Genomic DNA, 20,424 nt, shown 5'->3' with positions numbered 1-20,424 from the left:
TATTTGCATTGTTAGGCAATTACAATTACATTGCATTGTTAGGCAATTACAAGGTATTCTGTACCTTGACGATTGGCTACTCAAGCATCAGTCATACCAAGAGGTGTTGTCTGCCACAAAGACAGCACTGTCTCTATTCTTGGACTTGGGTCTTCAGTGTGGAAAAATCCACACTGACTCCCGGTCAAAACATATGATTTATAGGGGCATCCCTGGATTCCTTGGCATCCAGGGCCTTCCTGCCCATGGACAGATTTGTGACTTTATCACACCTTGTCAGAACTATTCAAGGGAGCTCCCATACTTCAGTCAGAAACTGTCTTCATCTTGGTCACATGGCAGCTTGCACCTTTGTGACTGTGTGTGCAAGGTTATGCCTTCACTGTTTTCAGGGGTGGCTCAAAGCCGTTTACTCGTCTAACAGGCACAGTCTAGACAAATAGGTGTCAGTTCCCCAGCAGGTGAAGTATTCCCTAGACTAGTGGAAGGTCCATTGCAAGGTAGCAGCAGGGGTTCCCTTCCTCCAACCAACATCATCGGTAACCATGACCACAGATTCATCTCTGTTACGATGGTTGGAGGGGCACACCTTGATTCTCTAACCATGCAGGGGAGATGGTGATCCTAGGAAACCACCCTCCATCTCTGTCTGTTGGAGCTCAAAGTGATCGGATACACCTGCCTTGAATTTCTGCTTCTCATCAGGCATAGATCTATCAAGGTCATGATGGACAACATAGCCTGCATGTTCTATGTCAACTGGCAGAGAGGAATGAGATTCCCTTCAATGTGTGCCGAAGCAATGATATTATGGAACTGGTGCATAAAACATTGCATAGGAATTTCAGTAGTGTAACTTCAGAGCAGACACATTGTCATGGCTGATGCTCTCAGCAGGTGTTTTCCGCAAGACTATGAACAGTAGTTGGATCTCCAGGTTCTAGTTGGTATTTTTCAGACTTGGGAGTTTCGAGAAGTGGACCTCTTTGCCACAACTACAAACAAAAATGCCATTTGCTTGCTTTGGGGAAGGTAAGGTCATAGTTCCTGGGGGGATACCTTCCTTCTCCCTTGGATGAAAAAGCAGTTTTATGCTTTTCTCCTGATGCCTCTGATCCTCCGAATGACAACAAAATCAGACAGGACAAGACCAGAGTCATCCTTAAAGCCCTGATGTTCAAGGCTAGCATGGTTTCCTTTCCTGTTCCACCTAGCTCTTTATCCACTGATAAATCTTCTGATCACACCTGAACTTCTCTCTCAGGATGCCAGTCAACTGCTGCATGCGAATCTGAGCAGTCTCCTCAAGGTGTGGCTCCTCAGTGGTTTTTAGGGCTAGAGGTTGTCCTGTTCTAGAGAGTAACAATACAGATTATTCAATAGTAGGAAAGATTCAACCAGAAATACTTATCTTTAAAAGTGGAAATGAGTTATTCACTAGTGTGAACTCCAGAACGCTGTCCATGAAGTTGCCTTGCTTCTGCTCATTTTTGAATACTTGTTGCAGCTTAAGAAAGCAGGATTTTCACGTAGTTCCTTCCAGATTCCTCTGGCTGCCCTGACAGCTTTTCACACCACCATTGAGAGGTTCTCCCTGTTTGCTCACCCTGCAAATACAGGGTTCATGAAAGGTCTGGGAAATCTTTTCCTATGGATGAAAGTCCCTACCCCATTTGGGGACCTTTTAATTTGGTTCTTAAGTCATATGAAGCCTCCTCTTGAACTGACGATGACCTACTCCTTATTGAATTTCTCTATGGAAACAGACTTCCTAATGACTATTACCTCAACCCCCAGAGTTCGAGAGTTTGTGGCATTAATGACTGACTCTCCTTTCATAATATTCTACAAGGATAAGGTTTCCATTACAGCTGCATCCCAGTTCCTTCCTAAAGTGTCTTCTAAGTTTCATCTAAATCAGATAATTTGGTTACCAGTTTTTCCCCCCCTTCCCCCAAAACTGAACAGTTCCAGCCAGGTGGCTGTCCTCCTAATTCTAGCTGTCAGAAGGGTGTTATCCTTCTCCCTTGATAGAACTAAATTTTTTTTTGTGGCTCTCCTAAACTGTTCACTTCCTTTGCAGACAGACCAAAAGGTTATGCCTTTTCTATCCTGGGACTATCAAAAGGAATACCGGTGTCATCTCATTCAGTGAGGTCACAATCTACGTCTGTGACTTTACTCAAAACAACCCTGTTTCAGATATCTGCAGAGCTGCTACATGGTCTTTGGCACATACCTTCTCCAGACAATTCGTCAATGCCTACAGATCTGATGCAGCAGTTGGCATTGCAGTTTTCCTTTAACTTATTTGACTCTGAATCTCCTTCTACCTTATGGGGATGCTGCTCTGGAGTCACCTGAAGTGGAACACCCATAGGGATACTACTCAAAGAAAGAGAGGTTACTCATCCTATGCAGTAACTGTAGTTCTTTGAGATGTGCGTTCCTATGGGTGCTCCACTATTTGCCCTCCTTCCTCTCTGCTTCGGAGTTTCTTTCTGAGACTCGGATGTGGAGAAGAAACTGAGGAAGGTTCACCCATGCAGTTTGATACAGCTTCAGTATTGGACATGAAGATGTCAGTGGCACATGCAGGGACTCAACAGACAACGATAATGGAAAATCTCCATTTGAAGGTGTGTGGGGCACATGAACACCTGTCGGGGGACACATCTCAAAGAACTACAGTAACTTCTCTTTTTGCCTAAACTAGAGAACATAGTTTGTCAGGGCGCACATCCTTTCCCTCAGGCAATATATTCTCAGTGTAAACCCTACTTCATTCCCCTTCGTTGAGTCCACATTAGTTATTCTTCATTTATGTAGAATTTGCAGAATTAAAATCTGCATACGTCTGGCGCTGGAATTATCTTTATGATTGAAGTTAAGGCGGTGGTTGAGCATATGGAGCTTATCTATAGATGGTTGGAAGGAAGATGAGGGTGGTTTAGAAGGGGAACTGATTAGCGCAGTGTAGACTGGATGTTTAATGACTTCACTGCTTAACTTTTGATGTACTTTGTAGTTGTCTTATCACAGTTATTGAAGGTTTTCTATGTGGCAAGAAGAATAAGGACACAGTCAGGCACAATTTTGTGCCTACTGGATAGGTTAGGTAATGAATCAGTCTGACCAAGCTGTGGGAAGGCTGGAATCTCCGTATCAGACTTGTTCAGCCTGGCTAATTTTCTGATCTTCCTATCTAGAGCTAAGACTATTAAGAACACAGTCTGTGTCAATGTGGAACTCACTGCAGAACAATGGAAAAAAAAGTATGAAAAAGAAAAAGAGAAAAACAAGACACTGCGTAACACCATACAGTGGCTTGAAAACGAGCTCAACAGATGGCGCAATGGTAAGAAGTTATTACATTTTTTTGTTGCGTGAATTTTAGCTTAGTGAAGATAGTTGAATTAGTCCAACTAGATTAGGCGTGGCCAAACTGTGGCTCTTGAGCCACATGAAGCTCTTTTATAGTTACTGTGGCTCTTGGAGCCCCTCACCCCCCCCCCCCATTCTCCACCTATCAGACGGGGAGTGGGGGAAGCTCGGGGCTTCTGCCCTGCAGCGGGGTGGTGGGGCTAGGGGCTTCTGCCCTGTGGGGGTTGCGGGGTGGAAATGTCATGGGGCATCAGGGCAGAAGCCCTGCGGGGTAGATTGTATCTTGTGGCTCAAACTTCTGAAAATTATCAGATGCAGCTTGGAAGGTCAGTAAGTTTGGCCATCCCCGGACTAGATGATCATCGTAGTCCCTTGGAATCTATGGATCATTGAAAAGTAAATTTTAAAAAATGGATATATCAAAAACTGATAAATCATAAGTTGTAGTGTCAATCTGAAGTCTCATCTTCAACTTTGCATTTCATGGCTCGTTATAACCATAACGATACTGAATTCTAGGTTAACTCTTCAGTGTTACACATATTTTTGCATTTTGTGAATCTGAGGTAAGACCTATTAATTGCTATTCTTTTCCAAATTAGTGTATTGAGTTTATTAAATTAATTTTAAAAAGTTAGTTTGGTACAGTTGCAGGTGTCTAAACAAGGTAAACTATTTTTTACCTTTATATAACTTTGACCAAATCTATTTTTCCAATTCAGTTTGTGTTACTATAAGACTTCGCTGACAGTTTTAACCAGGAAACAAACTTTTACAGGCACATTAATAGCCTGTGAAAACTAGGGTTGTATAATCATGAAAAATGCTATTAAAATAGCATATAATCTTTGAGGCTACTGCAGTAGTCCTTACTCCTTTTAAAATAAATTGTGACTGAAACTACTGAAACGTGTGGCTAAGAATATTTCTTCACGTTCCAGTTGAGATGACATGCGTTAGCTTTCAATTTACTGGATTTTTACTTCAGTAGACTCTGTATTTGTGTTAGGTGTTTAACTTCTAGGAAAATATTGATTGCATTAAACCAGGAGTTCCCAAACTTGGTTCGTGGCTTGTTCAGGATAAGCCCAGGGCGGGCCGCAAGACACTTTGTTTACCTGAGCATCCGCAGGTATGGCTGCTCGCAGCTCCCAGTGGCTGTGGTTCGTGTCTCGCTCACCCTGAACAAGCCGCAAACCAAGTTTGGGAACCCCTGCATTAAACTGTTGTACTTTTTAAATACATTAAATTGTAGGGGAACTGTGGCTGTTTAAAGTAAATGTTCACTAATATGTTAAAAGTTCTTCGTGGGAAGCACTTGTGGGATTATGGAAAGCAGAAACTTAGAATGCTGTGTTTTGGAAAATTTACTGTCTGTGGGTGGAAGATAGTTTTCATAATACTAATATTAACAGGATTCTATTAATTAAAGGATAAGAATATAATTAATGCTAATCAGAATGGTTTAATCAAACAAACCTGATTACATTCTTTGAGATTGCAAGTTTGGCTGATAAAGGTAATTACATACATGAACTAGACTTGTATAATATGTTTGATTTAGTACTCACACCAGTCTAAAAAATTAGCACTATGCAATATTAAAGCACAAATTAAATAGATTAAGAACTGGTGAATTGACAGATCTCAAAGTAATCATCAGTGGAAATCATTGAATGGTGGGAAGGCTAATGGGGTTATGCAGGGATTAATACTTGACTTGATTGTATCAATAGCAGTGTTAAATAGTAATTACTGTTTAGTAAATATTTGATACTGCTTACTAATATTTATATACTAAATATTGACACTATTTAACTGCTTGGTAAAGCCATTCAAACAATATGCATTTTAATATAGCCAAATGCAAAGTTAAACATCTAGAAACAAAGAATGCAGGCTATACTGTATCTGGGAAAGCAGGGACTGTGAACAATATCTAGGGATCATAGTGGACAAGCAACTCAGCATGAGTTCCCAGTGTGATGCTGCAGCTAAAATGTCTGTGATCCTTAGATGTACATACAAGGAAGTAGGGTCTATAGGAATTGCGAGATCATTTGACCTGTGTATAGTAGTGGTGTGATTGACACTAGAATATTGTGTACAGTTCTGGTGTCCACATTCTAAAAATTGGAATGGGTGTGGAAAAGAGCCGTAGAAATAATTCAAGGGCTTGAAGAATGCCTTATCAGAGAGAGACAAGGTGGTTGATATCTTTTATTGGACCAACTTCTGTTGGTGAAAGACAAGATTTCAGGCTTACACAGAGTTCCTCTTACAGCAAGAGACTTAAAGCTCAATATATTTATCTTGTCAAAAATAAGAAGATTGAGAGGTGATTTGATTACAGGGTAGAAGTACCTTCACAGGGAGAAATGCTGGGTACTAAAGAGCTCTTTAATTTACCAGAGAAAGGCATAACAAGACTCAAACTGGAAGCTGAAGCAGAAATATGACCTAAGTTTTTAAGTGAGGGTGATTTAACAACTGGACCAAACTATCAAAGGAAGTGGTGAATTCTCAGTCTTTCAGATAACTTCTAGAAAGGGATCTAGCTTTTATGCTTTAGTCAAACAAATTATGCTTACTCAAGCACACAAGTTATTGGACTCAGTAATTAACTGAAATAATAACTGGGTGAAATTTTACGGCCAGAAAACACCATTCGCCCATCAAGTCTGACTTCCTGTATGTCACAGGCCCTTAAACTCTCTGAAATATTTTATTAACCATTTAACTAGTACCTGTCATAGCTAGGGACTATCTCGTATATAACTTCTCAGGGATAGTTCACTTTGAAAGACATTTCTAAACTAACTGTGATAAGAGAACATATTTATAAAATCTTTTTACTTAAGGGGAGACTGTACCAGTTGATGAGCAGTTTGACAAAGAGAAAGCCAACTTGGAAGCTTTTGCAGTGGATAAGGATGTTGCTATCAATAATGATAAACCAGCTGCTACAATTGGAGTGACTGGTAATTTTACTGATGCTGAAAGGAGAAAGTGTGAGGAAGAAATTACTAAATTATACAAACAACTTGATGACAAGGTATGTTGTTCTTGTTAAATATAAAATCTCTTAGTAAGCATATTTGGAGCTACAGTGGTTGATATTTAATTCAGACAAATCTTCATTTGTTAGTTCAAATGAGCATGGTGGGTGTTCTCAATCCATATAACATGGTCTGACTGCAGTTCCCATGGATTAAACACAACAGAAACAATCACCTCATTTGGGACTAATTGGCATTCTCCTTCTCAGTTTCAACAGGCGGGGACGGAGAATGGAAGGATAGAAAGAACAAAGCAAAGTGGGCAGAGCATAGGAAATAGATGAAAACGGAGTCTGATGTAGGTAGAGTTGAGTTGTCTTGAAGAATGTTCTGCATTCAACTAGTTGAAATGCTCTTGATTAGTTGGATGTCTGAGGATACAATACTAAGGGGAGGGGAAGGTAATATGCATATAAACTGACATTTGAGTAATCTGTTTTGGAAAAGCTGAGAGATGTTGCTCATTTGTCCATTATTATATTTTACAAAATATGCCATTTGGTTACATATCTCTGAAATTTAAACAATATTACTAAATACCTTGAAGTAAGAAGTTTATATGAAGTCAGGAGAATTTTCATCCAAAGTAGGTTACTTGGGAGTTACAGAGGGGACATGTCCTAGTTCTTGAACTTGGAGAAGACATTGTGACATAACAAAGGGGTAGGATTTTGCTCTTGGGTGCAAGGTAAATTACGACAAATACATATAAAGCTAGAAGCCTGCTATATTTTTTTTATATCCCTTTTGAGTCCATGAATCATCGGTCTTGTGTTTAGTTTAATAATTGTTTCCAAACATGGAAAGGTTGATGAACAACTGACTTCTAATCTGTATTTGAGATTTTTGTGTGTTCAAACTGTTCAATGGATTGCTGGTTTTAATTGCAGGATGAAGAAATCAATCAGCAGAGCCAATTAGTAGAAAAGTTGAAGACACAAATGTTGGATCAGGAAGAGGTGAGTTTCACTATTGTGTATTTTATTTTGGGTTTTTCATTTGATACAAATAATTGGGGATAATACAGAAAAAAACCACCTTAAAGTCACAACTAACTTTTCAGTAAACTGAAAGTAGGATGATTATATAAGCAAACTGGTTTATTCATTTACCACATCATAATCTTTCTCCAGTTTTAAAGTTAGAATCTAACTGTTCAGTGTTTATCCAGAGCTCCCAGTTTGATATACTTTGGCCAGACAGTAGCTACAGATTCACAAACCCCTTTACCAACTTAGTGTGTCTGTTAAGAGTTTTGGCACAGTAGGTCTTCCCCACCTTTTCCATGGGTGTCAAGAAGTCTCATTCTTCAGACGTTTCAAAATACTTGTGTTCCTCTGTAGGAAGAATATGAAATGGAGGGAAAAAACCCTCTTAAGTAGTGTTCATTTTAATCACCACCATATTTTGATCACAAAACTGTTCAGTTTTCCAAGGCATTGAGTTGACCTCATAATTTTTATACAGTTAGCCTTTTATCTAGGTTTGCTGGAAGTATTGGACACAATGTTTTTTATTTATGAATTGTATATTAATCTGCTCTTGCTGTGTAATGCCAACCAAAAGTATTTAATTTGGTATAATTTATTTAAAAAACAAAGCTTTACCAGATCGTTCTGTTTCTGTTAATTTTGACAGATTTTTGAGTAGGTAATTTTAATATCTAATCTCCATACAAAGCTGATATGTTTTTACAAAAAATTAACTCCTTCAGTCACTGAATTATTTCTTAATTTTAGATGCAAATGATTCCATTGCTAGAGAAAACAGAAGGGAAGCATGGGCAACCTTGCCTGGCTCTCCTATGTAAGAAAATAGATTTACTTCATTTTAAATATTTGTCTTGAGCCATGTCTACACTACAGAGTTATATTGACTTAAGTTAGAGCTATTCAGGCTGGAGCCGCAGATGTCAAAATCTCCACCAGCTTGAGAGATTTTTCCTGGACCTCCTCTAGTTGGATATCTCGGGCCATAGCCATCCTACTCAACAACTCCTGATGAGTCTTAAAATTGTCCCAAGGTGAAGAAATAGGCTCCACTATAACTGCCTCATCTGAGGATGAGGAAGAAGGACTTAAGTTACGTCGACGATCATAAGCCACTTTAATTACATCAGTTGTGCATGTCCACACAACACTCCTTGGGTTGGCGGAATGTTTCCACAGTGAGGGCTCTTGCATCGACAGTGTTGCATTGTAGGAAGCTATCCCACTGTGCAACCCTGCCGCTGGGAGCTCTGGGAGCAGAATATGGTGCATCATGGGGGCATACTCATCCTCACGTGATGCAGTTCTTTCAGTCCTGTCATTCCATGGGCTTCCGACCTTGTGCTGTTTTTCAGCAGCCCTTGTTAACTGTGTGCCCACCATCTCTGCCTGAAAGCATAATGAGCATTATGAACACAATGGGACTAGTTCTGCAGTATTTCATGAGCTGTGAATCAGTGTTGCCTGCCCTGCTGCCCGCCATGTAAAGAAATAATTCAAGATTGCTGCTGGCATTCATGGAGCTGCTGCACATAGTGGACTGTCTGTTCTGGGCTTGGGAAACAATCACTGAGTGGTGGTATTGCATTGTGATGCATGTATGGGATGACAAGCAGTGGCTGCAGAACTTTCGGATGCACAAATCCACCTTCCTGGAACTGTGTGCAGAGCTCATCCTAGTGCTCCAGAATGAGAGCTGTCCTCACTGTGGAAAAGCAAGTGGTGGTCGCTGTGTGGAAGCTTGCAACTCCAGACTGCTGCTGGTCAGTCACAAATCAGTTTGGAGTTGGAAAGTCCACCGTGGGAGCTGCAGTGATGCAAGTGTGCAGGGCCATTAATCTGCTATGAAGGACTGTGACTCTTGGTAATGTGCAGGAAATAGTGGATGACTGTGAGGCAATGGGATTCCCTAACTGCAGCAGGGCAATAGATTGAACAAATATCCCAATTTTGGCCCCAGACCATCTTGCAACGGAGTACATCAACTGGAAGGGCTACTCTCCATTGTGGATCACCAAGGCCTTTTCACTGACATCAGTGCGGCGTGGTCAGGAAAGGTGCATGATCTTTAGGAACACTGGACTATATAGAAAGCCGCACAGTGGAACTTCCTTTCCTGACCAGAAGAGTCAAATGTCCATAGTAATTCTGGGAGACCCCATCTACTCCTTGCTCTTGTAGTTTATGAAGCCTTACACCAGGAACCTAGACAGTGGAAAGGAGTGGTTCAGTAGGTGCCAAATGACCATTTAATGTGACTTTGGCTGATTAGAAGATTGCTGGTGCTGCCTTTTTGGCAGGTTGATCATTTTCAGTCGACTGTGCTCTGAATAACATTTGCAAAGTGAGGGGAGAAAAGTTTCCCCAGGGATAGAGTGCTGAGGTGGATCAGCTGGCTACTGATTTGGAGCCGCTAGATACCAGGGCAATTAGAGGGGCACAGCAGGGACGAGGCTATTCGAATTAAGGAGGCTTTGAAGAAACATTTTGACAATGATTCGCAGTAATGTCTTTATGTGATGCATTTGGCCAGGCAATATTTACTTGCCACCCTGAACAACCCCTTTTGTGCTTGCTTCCTGAGCTTTAATTGTACTGAGCAAATACTCCTGCCAGTAGCCACCAACTAACATGTATGAAACAAATAGACTCATTTCATTTCAAAGACTAAAGTTTAATAACAGGATGAAACTCTCAAATTTTTTCGAATGGGACATGGTAATGAGGAACAGTCTCTCAATTATGGCTCTCACAGCTGCATGTAACTGCACCTTTCATTGTGTCGTGTAGCTTTATCATCTGCTCCTGCCTCTGTTGATTTGCAGCACTTTGCGAAACATATCCTCCTTTCTCCTCCTGGTTTGCTGCCTTATCTGATTTGAGGCGCTCTGCTGGTGTGGAGGAATGGTCCTCAAGGGCACATCTGCAGAAGCCAAAGAAACCGTTAACAGAGACAGTACTGTGAATTCACTCAGAACCATGAATCACAAAAGTTACACACACCTCTTTCTCACTGTCCCTTTGCTATCACACAGCTTGGTGAGAGTCCCAATGTGGTGCGTTTGACGGGGATGGGGTGGGGTTGGGAACGGGGGAATGAGCAAGAGGAGACAAAGGGTCTGGGTGGTTTGCAAAGAGGGTCACTACATGCATCTAGGGAGAGTATTCTGAATATTGGGTAATCAAACCCAATATCTCACTCCTATAACCTAGGATGCAGGGTGTATCTCCTGCATGCATGTGGCTTCAGACTGGGTCTGTATGCTGCTCGCCAGTGTGTTGCTCTGATCCCTGCAGAAATAATTTCTAGTTGGCGTGGCAGTTTCCTATAGTGGGGGGAGAAACAAGGCAGCTCTGCCAAGGAACCTTCAGCAGAGGATTGCAGAATACCTACAGAAAAATTTCCTAGAGATCTCCATGGCGGATTCTCGGGACATGCTGGTGTACATTAAGGAACTTATCCGCTGGGCCCACGCTGCATAGAAATTTGTTAGTTTCTGTGCCTTATCCCTCCTCTACCATATAACAAAGTACATGAGAGCTCAATCTCTTCTCACTGTGCTGTATCAAAGCAAAATCAAAGCTTACCAGAGCTCGCATCCCTTGCTTCAGGAATACCAGAACTGGAGTGCTGGGACTGGCTGGACCTCTCTGGAGTCAAAAAGAGGTCCAGACTAACCACGCCACTGGATGACCCTGTCGTGTTCCACAGCTGCCTCCAACTCCACTTCCTCGTCTGTCACTTTACCACTTCGTCCTCAGGATTGACTCCACTGTTCGCTGCCTCAAGTCCTCCCAAAGTATCCTTGGGGCTCTTGGTGGTCGAGGTGGGGTCGCCGCCAAGGATGGTGTGCAGCTCCTTGTAGAAGCGGCATGTCTTCTGCACTGCACCAGAGTGACGGTTGGCCTCCCTTGCCTTCTGGTATTCCTGTCTCAACTCATTGGTCTTAGTACAGCACTGCTGCTTGTCCCTTTCATGCCCCTTCTCCTGTATCCCTCTACCAATCAGCCTGTAGGTATCAAAGTTCCTGTGGCTGAAATGAAGCTGTAACTGCACAGCCTTCTCTCCCCACAGACCCAGAAGATCCAATCACTCTGGTGTACTCCACACAGGAGCGTGTCTACTGCGGAAAGCCGGCGTGGTCAGCTGGAAAGATGCTGTGTTTAACTGTCCATGCTGAGCAAACAGGAAGAGGAATTTTAAAAATTCACAATCCTTTAAACGGGGAAGGGGCGCATGCCTATGTTTCTTCAGGGCAGCAGAGTTCAAACTGCTGACTAGAGCAATCGTGATGGGCATTGTGGGACGACACCTGGAAGCCAGTTAGAGCAACATAAACAAGTACAGTGTCGATACTGACAATGCGTTGATCTAACTTTTGTCACTAAAAGCTCTACTCCTCTCGTTGAGGTGATTTTATTTTGTCGGCATAGCAGGAATATTAAATCAGCGGGAGGAGTATTGTAGTGTGTACACCTCCACTGTTTTGTCAATGAAAGCTGACTTTTGTTGACAAAACTGTAGTGTAGGCAAGACCTGAGCATATAAGACTTTGACCATACTTCAGAAAATGGTTTCAGCTCTAGTTTTTCAATATTTTGAAAACTCTCCATTCTGCTTGGTTATGTGCCTATTCAGTAATGAAATATTAAAATACAGAGAGGGTGAAGTACTGGCCCCGTTTAAGTCAGTTGGGAGTTTAGAACATTCTAATTAAACTAACGATTAGCAACTTCTTTAAAGTTCACCAGGAAGATCTGCTATATGATTTTCAAGCCTTCCCACTCCTCCCTCCCCTCATCCCCCAAGGTTTTGACTAATAGTTAACTTTAAATAAAAATGCAGATCTTGTCAGTTGTACCAGATATTGAAATATACAACATGAGCTTTGTCTACTCTCCTTGACAAATAGTTTAACCATCTGTTACTTAAAATCTGGTTGTACTGAGGATAAATTCAGGGATTGCTATTTCATGATGGTAGACCATGTACAAATTCTAAATAAATAAGGCTTTATGCTCTAGGAGAAACTGTTCAGTAAGTTTGGGCTCTCACTTGCATTTCTTAATGTCTCTGAAGTGACGACTTGTGTTTAATTACTTTTTTATCGCTTTTGTAGCTTCTAGCATCTACCAGGCGGGACCAAGACAATATGCAAGCTGAGCTGAATCGCCTCCAAGCTGAAAACGATGCCTCTAAAGAAGAAGTAAAAGAGGTGCTACAAGCCCTTGAGGAACTTGCTGTCAACTATGATCAGAAATCTCAGGAAGTAGAAGACAAAGCAAGGGAATATGAGCTGCTTAGTGATGAACTCAATCAGAAATCGGTAGGAAATCAGGTCAAGGAATTACTAAATGTCTGTAATGTAACTTTTTTGTTGTTAGGAAACGTTTTTTTAACTGCTTACATACGTTGTCTTTTAAATGGCTTTTCTGAGTGTTAAAGCATGAAATTTAGCTTTATTTCTTTCTGATGTGGAATTGTAATACACCTCTACCCCGATATAACGTGGGTTCACATACAACATGGTAAAGCTCCGACACGTCGCTGTGAGCAGCGTGTTAAAGGTGCCAGGCCGGGCTGGGGCTGAGGGGTTGGACAAGGGGCAGAGGGTCTCGGGGGCGGTCAGGAGCTCCTCCCTCCCCTCCCCTCCTCTCCCCCCGGGTCTGGGAGGCAGGAGCTGTGGGGGGGGGCCACTTTTGGGGGCCCCGCAGTCCTAGAGTGGCCTGGGGGATTAGCGGGGGCTGGGAGTAGCCCACTCCTCTTCCCTTGCCCCGGCCCCAGCTATGTCGCTCGGGGGAGGGAGGCTTGGGGGAAGGGATCCCCCCACACTCACCGACAGCGGCGGAAGCGGAGCAACCCGGCCCCAGCCCGCTCCACTCCACCAGCTCCCAGCCGCAGCGCTCTGCTTCCCGCCACAGGTGAGTGTGGGACTTTTCCCAACCCCCCCAGCAACATGGCTGGGGCTGAGGCAAGGAAAGCAGAGCAGGCTGGGGCCACATCGCTCTGCTTCCTGCCTCCGGTGAGTGCAGAGGGTGTCCTTTCCCCAACCTCCCTGTACTCACCGGCAGCAGGAAGCGGAGCAGCCCGGCCCCAGCCCGCTCGACTCCGCCAGCTCCCAGCCGCGGTGCTCTGCTTCCCGCTGCAGGTGAGTACGGGAGGCGTCCTTTCCCCAACCTCCCCACGTGCACCAGCGGCAGGAAGCGGAGTGCCGTGGCTGGGAGGTGGCGGAGTGGAGCGGGCTGGGATTGCCGGTGAGTGGGGGGCAGGGGGCGTGGATAGGGTTCGAAGCAGTCAGAGGACAGGGAGCAGGAGGGTTGGGTAGGGGGTGGGATCCTGAGGGTGATTAGGAACAGGGGTCTTTGGAGGGGGCAGTCAGTGAAAAAGGAACGGGGTGGGCCAGAGCAAGTTCGATATAACGCGGTCTCACCTATAATGTGGTGAGATTTTTTGGTCTCCCGAGGACTGCGTTATATTGGGGTAGAGGTGTAGTTCTGATTTGATTATCTAAACAACAAATCGTAGTTAATGGGAAAGATAGAAAATGCAATTTATATCTGCCACTCAGATTTCCCTTCTGGATCCTTGGCTTGGAGTTGCCCTTTTGAAGAGTTATTCCATAGCTAATAATTTTTGCAATTTGCCTTGGGGGGGTTTCAAAATCCTGTTAAGTCGCTGTAGCAGCAGGTTGTACAGTCAGTTTTGTTGACTAAAGTGAGCAGAGGTAGGTGGTGACTCTCAACACGTTAATGCAGTAGGCAATTCAAACTTATCACTCTTCAAAAGCTACCAGCAATTAAGGGTGGAAAGTAGGCAGTTACTGTATTATTGATGAGAGAAGTGCCTGTTTGCCTTGCGCTTTTGGTGTCCAAGTCTCATTCCGTCCTAGTCCCGGTGTTAGCGGTATGTCACCAACCAAAAGATGGAGAAAGATTCTGCTCTATACTTCTATTTGATCTGCTTCAGAAGTTTTAATATTTGTCAGGTTTTGAATAATTTACTTAATCCTCTTTCCTGTGGATTCTTTCAATACTTTTCAAAACTATTACCCAGGTAAAATATTTTTCTTGTTGATTCAGTTTCCAGAACTACTCTGTTTTTGGGATGAATTTTGCCTTTGCTTCCATCACACTAGTAACACGCAATTTTCTTTGTGTTTATTGCTTATATAAAAATTGTGCAGTTTCATACAGGCAACATAGATGTTTCCATTTGTTTCCTTACCAACCAGTTGCTGAGTTTCTTAATTAAAAAACATTTTGTGATATCAGACTAGATCTTCATTTGCATGAAAAATTTTAGTTCTGTCAGCTGTACTCCAGTCTGGGGAATGTTCTTTTCTTCTCTTCCCTTTGCTGTGCTGACTCTATTTACATTTCACTTCCTTGCTATGCCAATGAGTAAATAACTGGAGATACTAGCTTGAGCGATTTGTTCTAAACTCTCTGCTATGGTGACTAGATGTACATAAGAGGCAGTATTTGTTGACTGTCAGCAACCTAAAGCTAGTTGGGCCTTATTTGAAATAGCTATCTGCCATCATGCCCAGCTTTTTTTTTTTTTTTTAAAGCTCCTAGCCTGATGGTGACTGATTTGTTGGAACAAACAAAATACTAGTGCTGCTGTCCTAGAAATATTCAAAGTAATGTTTTCTTCCAGCAGTTGGGAATAATAAGGGGCTTGCTTGCTACAGGATGTACACATTTCTTGAAAACTTACTTTTGTCTATTGTGTCCACAAGGACAGTACTATTTTCCAATGAAAAATTTGTTCACTCATAGGTCTGTAAAACTAAAAGGGTTTTCTGCCGTTGTTTTGCAGACTGATCTGAAAAACTCTAAGGTTTTGTTTTTGTTTTCTCTCCAAACATTCTAGGTTGGGTGGATAGCAGATACTTTTAAGAACAAGAGTGCTGGTAAATTAGGATTATTTGACACTGGAATGATTTTAGAAAGTGTTTCTCCATCTTTTTGTTCGTGGGTTTTATCAAACTTGAGTAGTACAAAGACTTTATAAATGAGCAATCTAGAACCAGTACAAAAATATTTTTAAATTTGCACTTCACCAAAGAACCTAACTCCAGGAATCCCTCTTGTGTGTCTGTGTGCAAGCCAGCTTGGGACTTCAAATAGTTATCCTAAACTTTTGTGCTCAGCAGCAGGCCTATGGCATCCCTCTTGGCTGGAAATCTGCTAACTTCAGTCTGCATTTAGAGGCTTAGTTTCCTTCTGATTATAGTTATCAAAAAAGTTTCTTAGGAGTGGGATCCTCTGATCACTAACTTTTCTTAACTCGGTGTAAGGTGTCAAGTCATTGCTGCATGTATCCCAGTTACATTTTTTTTGTTTCGGGTATAAATTTTCTGTTTAAACATGATTGACAACTGGTGTCCCTTTGTCAGTGACAGGCCTGTCTCTTCTGGGCATGTTTGTGCCATAATTGGTTTCAGGCCTCCCTTGATCACAGGTGTGACAGGGATCCCAGGGTACGACCTGGAACTGTGGGACCACTGTTGCCCCATAACACTCCAGCCTGGGCTGTCTCTCTCAAAGCTATGCCAGTGACAAGCAGCAAAACTCCTGTGATCAAAAGAGACGCTGTGATCACTCAGCCATCAGCAGGTGGAGCCTCATATCCAGCTAAATTATATGAATGCTCCATGAGCCACTCATGAATCCTAGAGAGAGCCACCAGCAAATCACCGCAACCTTGTACCCCAGAAATTTACAGTCTTACATTGCTCAAGACTCACTTGGACAGTGCAACTGTCATTAATTAGTTTGCCACTTCATCAAAAGAAAGTGGACATGCACCAGCCTTTGTAATCTGAGCTGAGATTCCCCAAGCACTTCAACCAAAAATACACTGTTCAGGTAAAATATAAAAACAGATTTATTAATTACAGAAAGATTTTAAGTGATTATAAGTAGCAGGTATATAGATCAAAGTTGATTACATAAGAAATAGAATTGAATTTATTTATTTTTAACTTTAACAGACTAAGGAGGATTTGAATCAGCCTCTTACTCTAATAGATCATACAGGCAGCTCACAGTTCTCAGTACACAGGCTGGATGCCCTTTCCAGTCTGGGACCAATCTCCCCAGCTCAAAGTCTGTCTTTCAGATGACCTTCCAGGTTTTGAGATGGGGGAAGAGAGGCCAAGTGATGACATCACTGTCCCTCTTTTGTACTTTCTTCCAGCTGCTAGAAAGATCCTTGCTGTGAGGTGGGTTAGGCTGTCCTTACTGAGAAGCCTCTGAGACAGTGGATTTTTCTTGATTGGCATCGACACCTGTCTGGCCAGTGATAGTTGTTCCTTTTGTCCCTACTGAAAGGCCAGCTATGGATGTCTCCCAACCTCACAACATATTTCACTAACGCATAGGGCAGTACTTCATAACTTCACATACCATGATAGTACATACAATCCAAAATGATATAAAATGAGACCACACCAGCATTCAGTGTACAAAATATATCCTATGACCGTGGTGAATATGGGGGTTTCATGGTGCTACTTTGCAGTCCAGAGAGTCACAACATGTGCAGTGATGGTGAGCTTATTAATCCCAACTTCATTGGAACATTGTTTGGCTTCTGAAAATTGCCTTGATACAAGTGTACTATTTGCATTCCAAGCTTTATTCTAATCTTAGTAAATCATTCCTTAGCAACAAGGATGGGCCTCACATTTTTACTAGAAGTAGTGTAAACAGTCTCCTCTGTGTAGCTTCCCCCTCCACCTTTTTTTAAAATAGTTTTTGCCAGAGCCTTTTAAGTCTGTGTAGAGTGCAGTTTTAACTTGCCTGTCATAGAATGGTATGATTTACATGTGGCATTCTTCAGAAACATCCATGATTGGCTGTGGGATATGTTAACAATTGTTGCCATGAGCCAGTGAACACACCTGAAAGCTCCTCTGGTTTTGTACAGTTCTTTAGCCAAGTCCTTTTCAAAAAACAGTCTTAAGACTTAAAAGTGATTTGAGACTTTATATTGGTGCCATAAATCCAAAAATGCAGGCACTGGTGTCATTCTCATCATTTTAAAACACCTAGCTGGATCCCATGCACTACTTCTACTGCTCTGTCAAGGCTTTGACTCCTCAGGTGCCTGAATCTGCTTTATTGAGTAAGATGTCTCCTCTGTATATCTTGAGCTTTGAGAGTGGACCATGCTTGATTTGGACCATACTCTGCTCTTAGCTTCAGAGACCAAAAGTTTCTGATCACTTCAGGATAGGCCTGGTGCCTTTGGCGGTGTTCCTGGCCTTTGTACTGAAGCACTGGCCTAACAGCTGTAATGGTCAGTGTCCTCTGCTTCCTGCAATACCTGGGTGCATTGGCTTTGGTGCCCATGCACTGAGTCTTGGAACCATAAACATCGTTGCCTTGTCCACATTGTTGGTCTCTTTGTAAACAGTGTATGTTGCTGCCAGTGCGGCCACAATGCTGAGTGTTATTACAGCATACTGATGTTTGTCTGGGATGAAGTGAATGCTGCTAAGGAACAGGAATGTTAGAAATTTGTTTACTGTTCAGAAGGGCAAGAACTGCCAGGTTCCCCCAGGATGATCCAGCTTTCTGTTTTTTGTTTAAAGGTAGCTATAGCCATCGCATTTGAGATGGAGACTGTCTAGGAAAGCCCAAGGGCTTTGGTATTATGGTACCAAGAACAGAGATGCTTCCCACAGAAGGGGCCCTTATACTGTACTCTAGATCAGTTGGTAAAATATGGCAGAACACTCAATTGTAGAAAGTACAATTTGGGTTTAGGATGTCACAGGCTGTCCTTCCCACTGTGCCTATGGTACAGTGTCCCCTAGCCATTGTTCAGAATACCAAGATGCCTTTGGATGCAAGGCTAAGAGTGAGCAGTGTTGGCAACATTTGTGCGGACTGTCTTTCCTGCTAAAATATCAGCAAACTGTGGGAGAAGTTGCACCTTTCTTTAAAGAATTCACAGACTAACGTGCTACAGGGTGGACATGACCACGCATCAGGTGCAAGGTTCCCTTGATAATGCATTGATATCTCTGTTGTTGTGATGATTGAGGTGATAGTGATAAGTATTTATCATTGATGCTTGCAGGCATGTATGGCGGCATTCATCAAGCCTTTGTATCGATACTCAGCAGAAGGTAAAGAACCTGGCAGCAAACCTTTGTGAGAATGGAAAAAATGAAGTCACTCAAAGACTAAGGAAACTAAAACAACCCTCTGTTCTCTTAGGGTCATTATTCAGTATCTGTCTACCATTATCCAGTATCTGTCTGTAGAAAAGGCAGTCTTTTGGTACAAGTTTCTGATGCTGAATCTAAATGTGTTTTGGATGACTTTATCAAAATTAAGGTTGGAGAACAACGAAGAAGTATGTTCTGTTTGGCAGCTGGTATTGGCATAAAGTGGTCTTTTCAATTTAAGTCTAACCCTGGATTTAGTGTTAACTGTTGGTTGCACATGGATGGGCCAATCCTTAGTCTGTGTAAATTGTTATACCTTTATTGTGAATGTCTACTCTAGAATTAGTGGCACTGCACAAAAAGACAACTTAGGGTATGTCTTCACTACCCACCGGATCAGCAGGCAGCCATCAGTCCACTGGGGATCAATTTATCGCGTCTAGTCTAGACGCGATAGATCGACCCCTGAGTGCTCTCCCGTCGACTCCTGTACTTCAGCACCGCGAGAGGCGCAGGCAGAGTCGACGGGGGAGCGGCAGCAGTCGACTCACCAAGTCGATCTAAGTACGTCGACTTCAGCTACATTATTCACGTACCTGAAGTTGTGTAACTTAGATCATTCCCCCCCACCCCAGTGCAGACCAGGGCTTACAGACTTCTCCCACGGCGATATCTGTTCAGAAAGCTCTAGGCAGGGATGGACTGGAATTGATATAATCTGCTTCTGTGCAGAGGACTGCAGATAAACATCTAAATTGTCCCACAAGCAAAACATACAGTGATGATATGGATGGGTCCCATTTTAAAGCAGATACGGATGGGTCCCATTTTAATGTCTTTAAGAGAACCCCCTGTGCTGTCTCACATTGGTAGATGTAACCATAAATGCTCTTCTAGGGTGTTGGCAGAATTATTGTCAGAGTTGCAGGATTATGTATGGTGTGCTGAAGGGCTTTGTGTCTTTCAGAAAAGAACTCTGAGTTTTGGTGAAATACTGCTAGTTGTTCAAACTTTTGTCTTGCATATTATGCTACTGTACAGTGCTTACAGGATTTTTAACAGTTACTTTTAAAACATAATGTAGTTACCAGATTGGGGCACTTTTAATAAAAAAAATAGAAAATTCATTTTAAGGTTGCTGGATGAAAAACAAGAAGAAAAATATTCCCATGTAAGGATTTAAACTGATAAAATCTAATTTTACACCTTCATTCCTTGTTCTAGGTAACTTTAGCCAGTATAGATGCAGAGCTTCAGAAACTTAAAGAAATGACCAACCACCAGAAAAAACGGGCAACAGAGATGATGGCCTCCTTATTAAAAGATCTTGCGGAAATAGGAATTGCAGTAGGAAATAATGATGCAAAGGTAAAGATGATACATTCATTCATGTTTAGATCTTTTCAGTGTAGTAAAGATGTAATAACTAGGGTAATTTATAACACCTGTAACCATATAAATGTCTTCCTGTAAGGTTCTGAGAGAGGATAAAGAGAACCCAAGTGTTAGTATTTGCCTTTTACAGCTTTATACAGTGTTTATAACTGACTTTGTACACTATGCCTTATTATAAAAATGTCCAAGAACAGTTTAGTCTAACTATGCAAATACAGTGCAAACATTCCTCAACTTAAGTCACTTCAGTCCATATTGCTAAATCACCAGATATAATTTGGCACAGTTGATGGTACCTGCTTAGGAAAGGCTGAGCACTGACGGGTAATGGTTGCTTTTACTTCTAGAATAGCTATTCCTTCCAGAGTAATTGAGTTAACTAATAAGCCATGTATAGAAGATACTACAGCT

At 42.2% G+C, this 20,424-nt stretch overlaps 1 protein-coding gene across 2 annotated transcripts in view; it reads left to right on the top strand.

The window, feature by feature from the left end:
• Positions 1-20,424, top strand: part of KIF5B (kinesin family member 5B) — a 67,557-nt gene that overhangs the window by 26,587 nt on the left and 20,546 nt on the right. For both annotated transcript variants that reach the window (XM_075125964.1, XM_048837747.2), the window contains exons 11-15: positions 3,210-3,358; positions 6,246-6,439; positions 7,334-7,402; positions 12,553-12,759; positions 19,843-19,986. In XM_075125964.1, coding sequence (XP_074982065.1) covers positions 3,210-3,358; positions 6,246-6,439; positions 7,334-7,402; positions 12,553-12,759; positions 19,843-19,986 — 763 coding nt within the window. The remainder of the gene's footprint in view (positions 1-3,209; positions 3,359-6,245; positions 6,440-7,333; positions 7,403-12,552; positions 12,760-19,842; positions 19,987-20,424) is intronic.

Source organism: Caretta caretta, chromosome 2 (assembly GCF_965140235.1).
Source record: "Caretta caretta isolate rCarCar2 chromosome 2, rCarCar1.hap1, whole genome shotgun sequence".
Classification (NCBI taxonomy): domain Eukaryota; kingdom Metazoa; phylum Chordata; order Testudines; family Cheloniidae; genus Caretta; species Caretta caretta.
The sequence above is the reverse complement of the archived record's forward strand: the minus strand, read 5'-3'. Positions and strand labels throughout refer to the sequence as shown.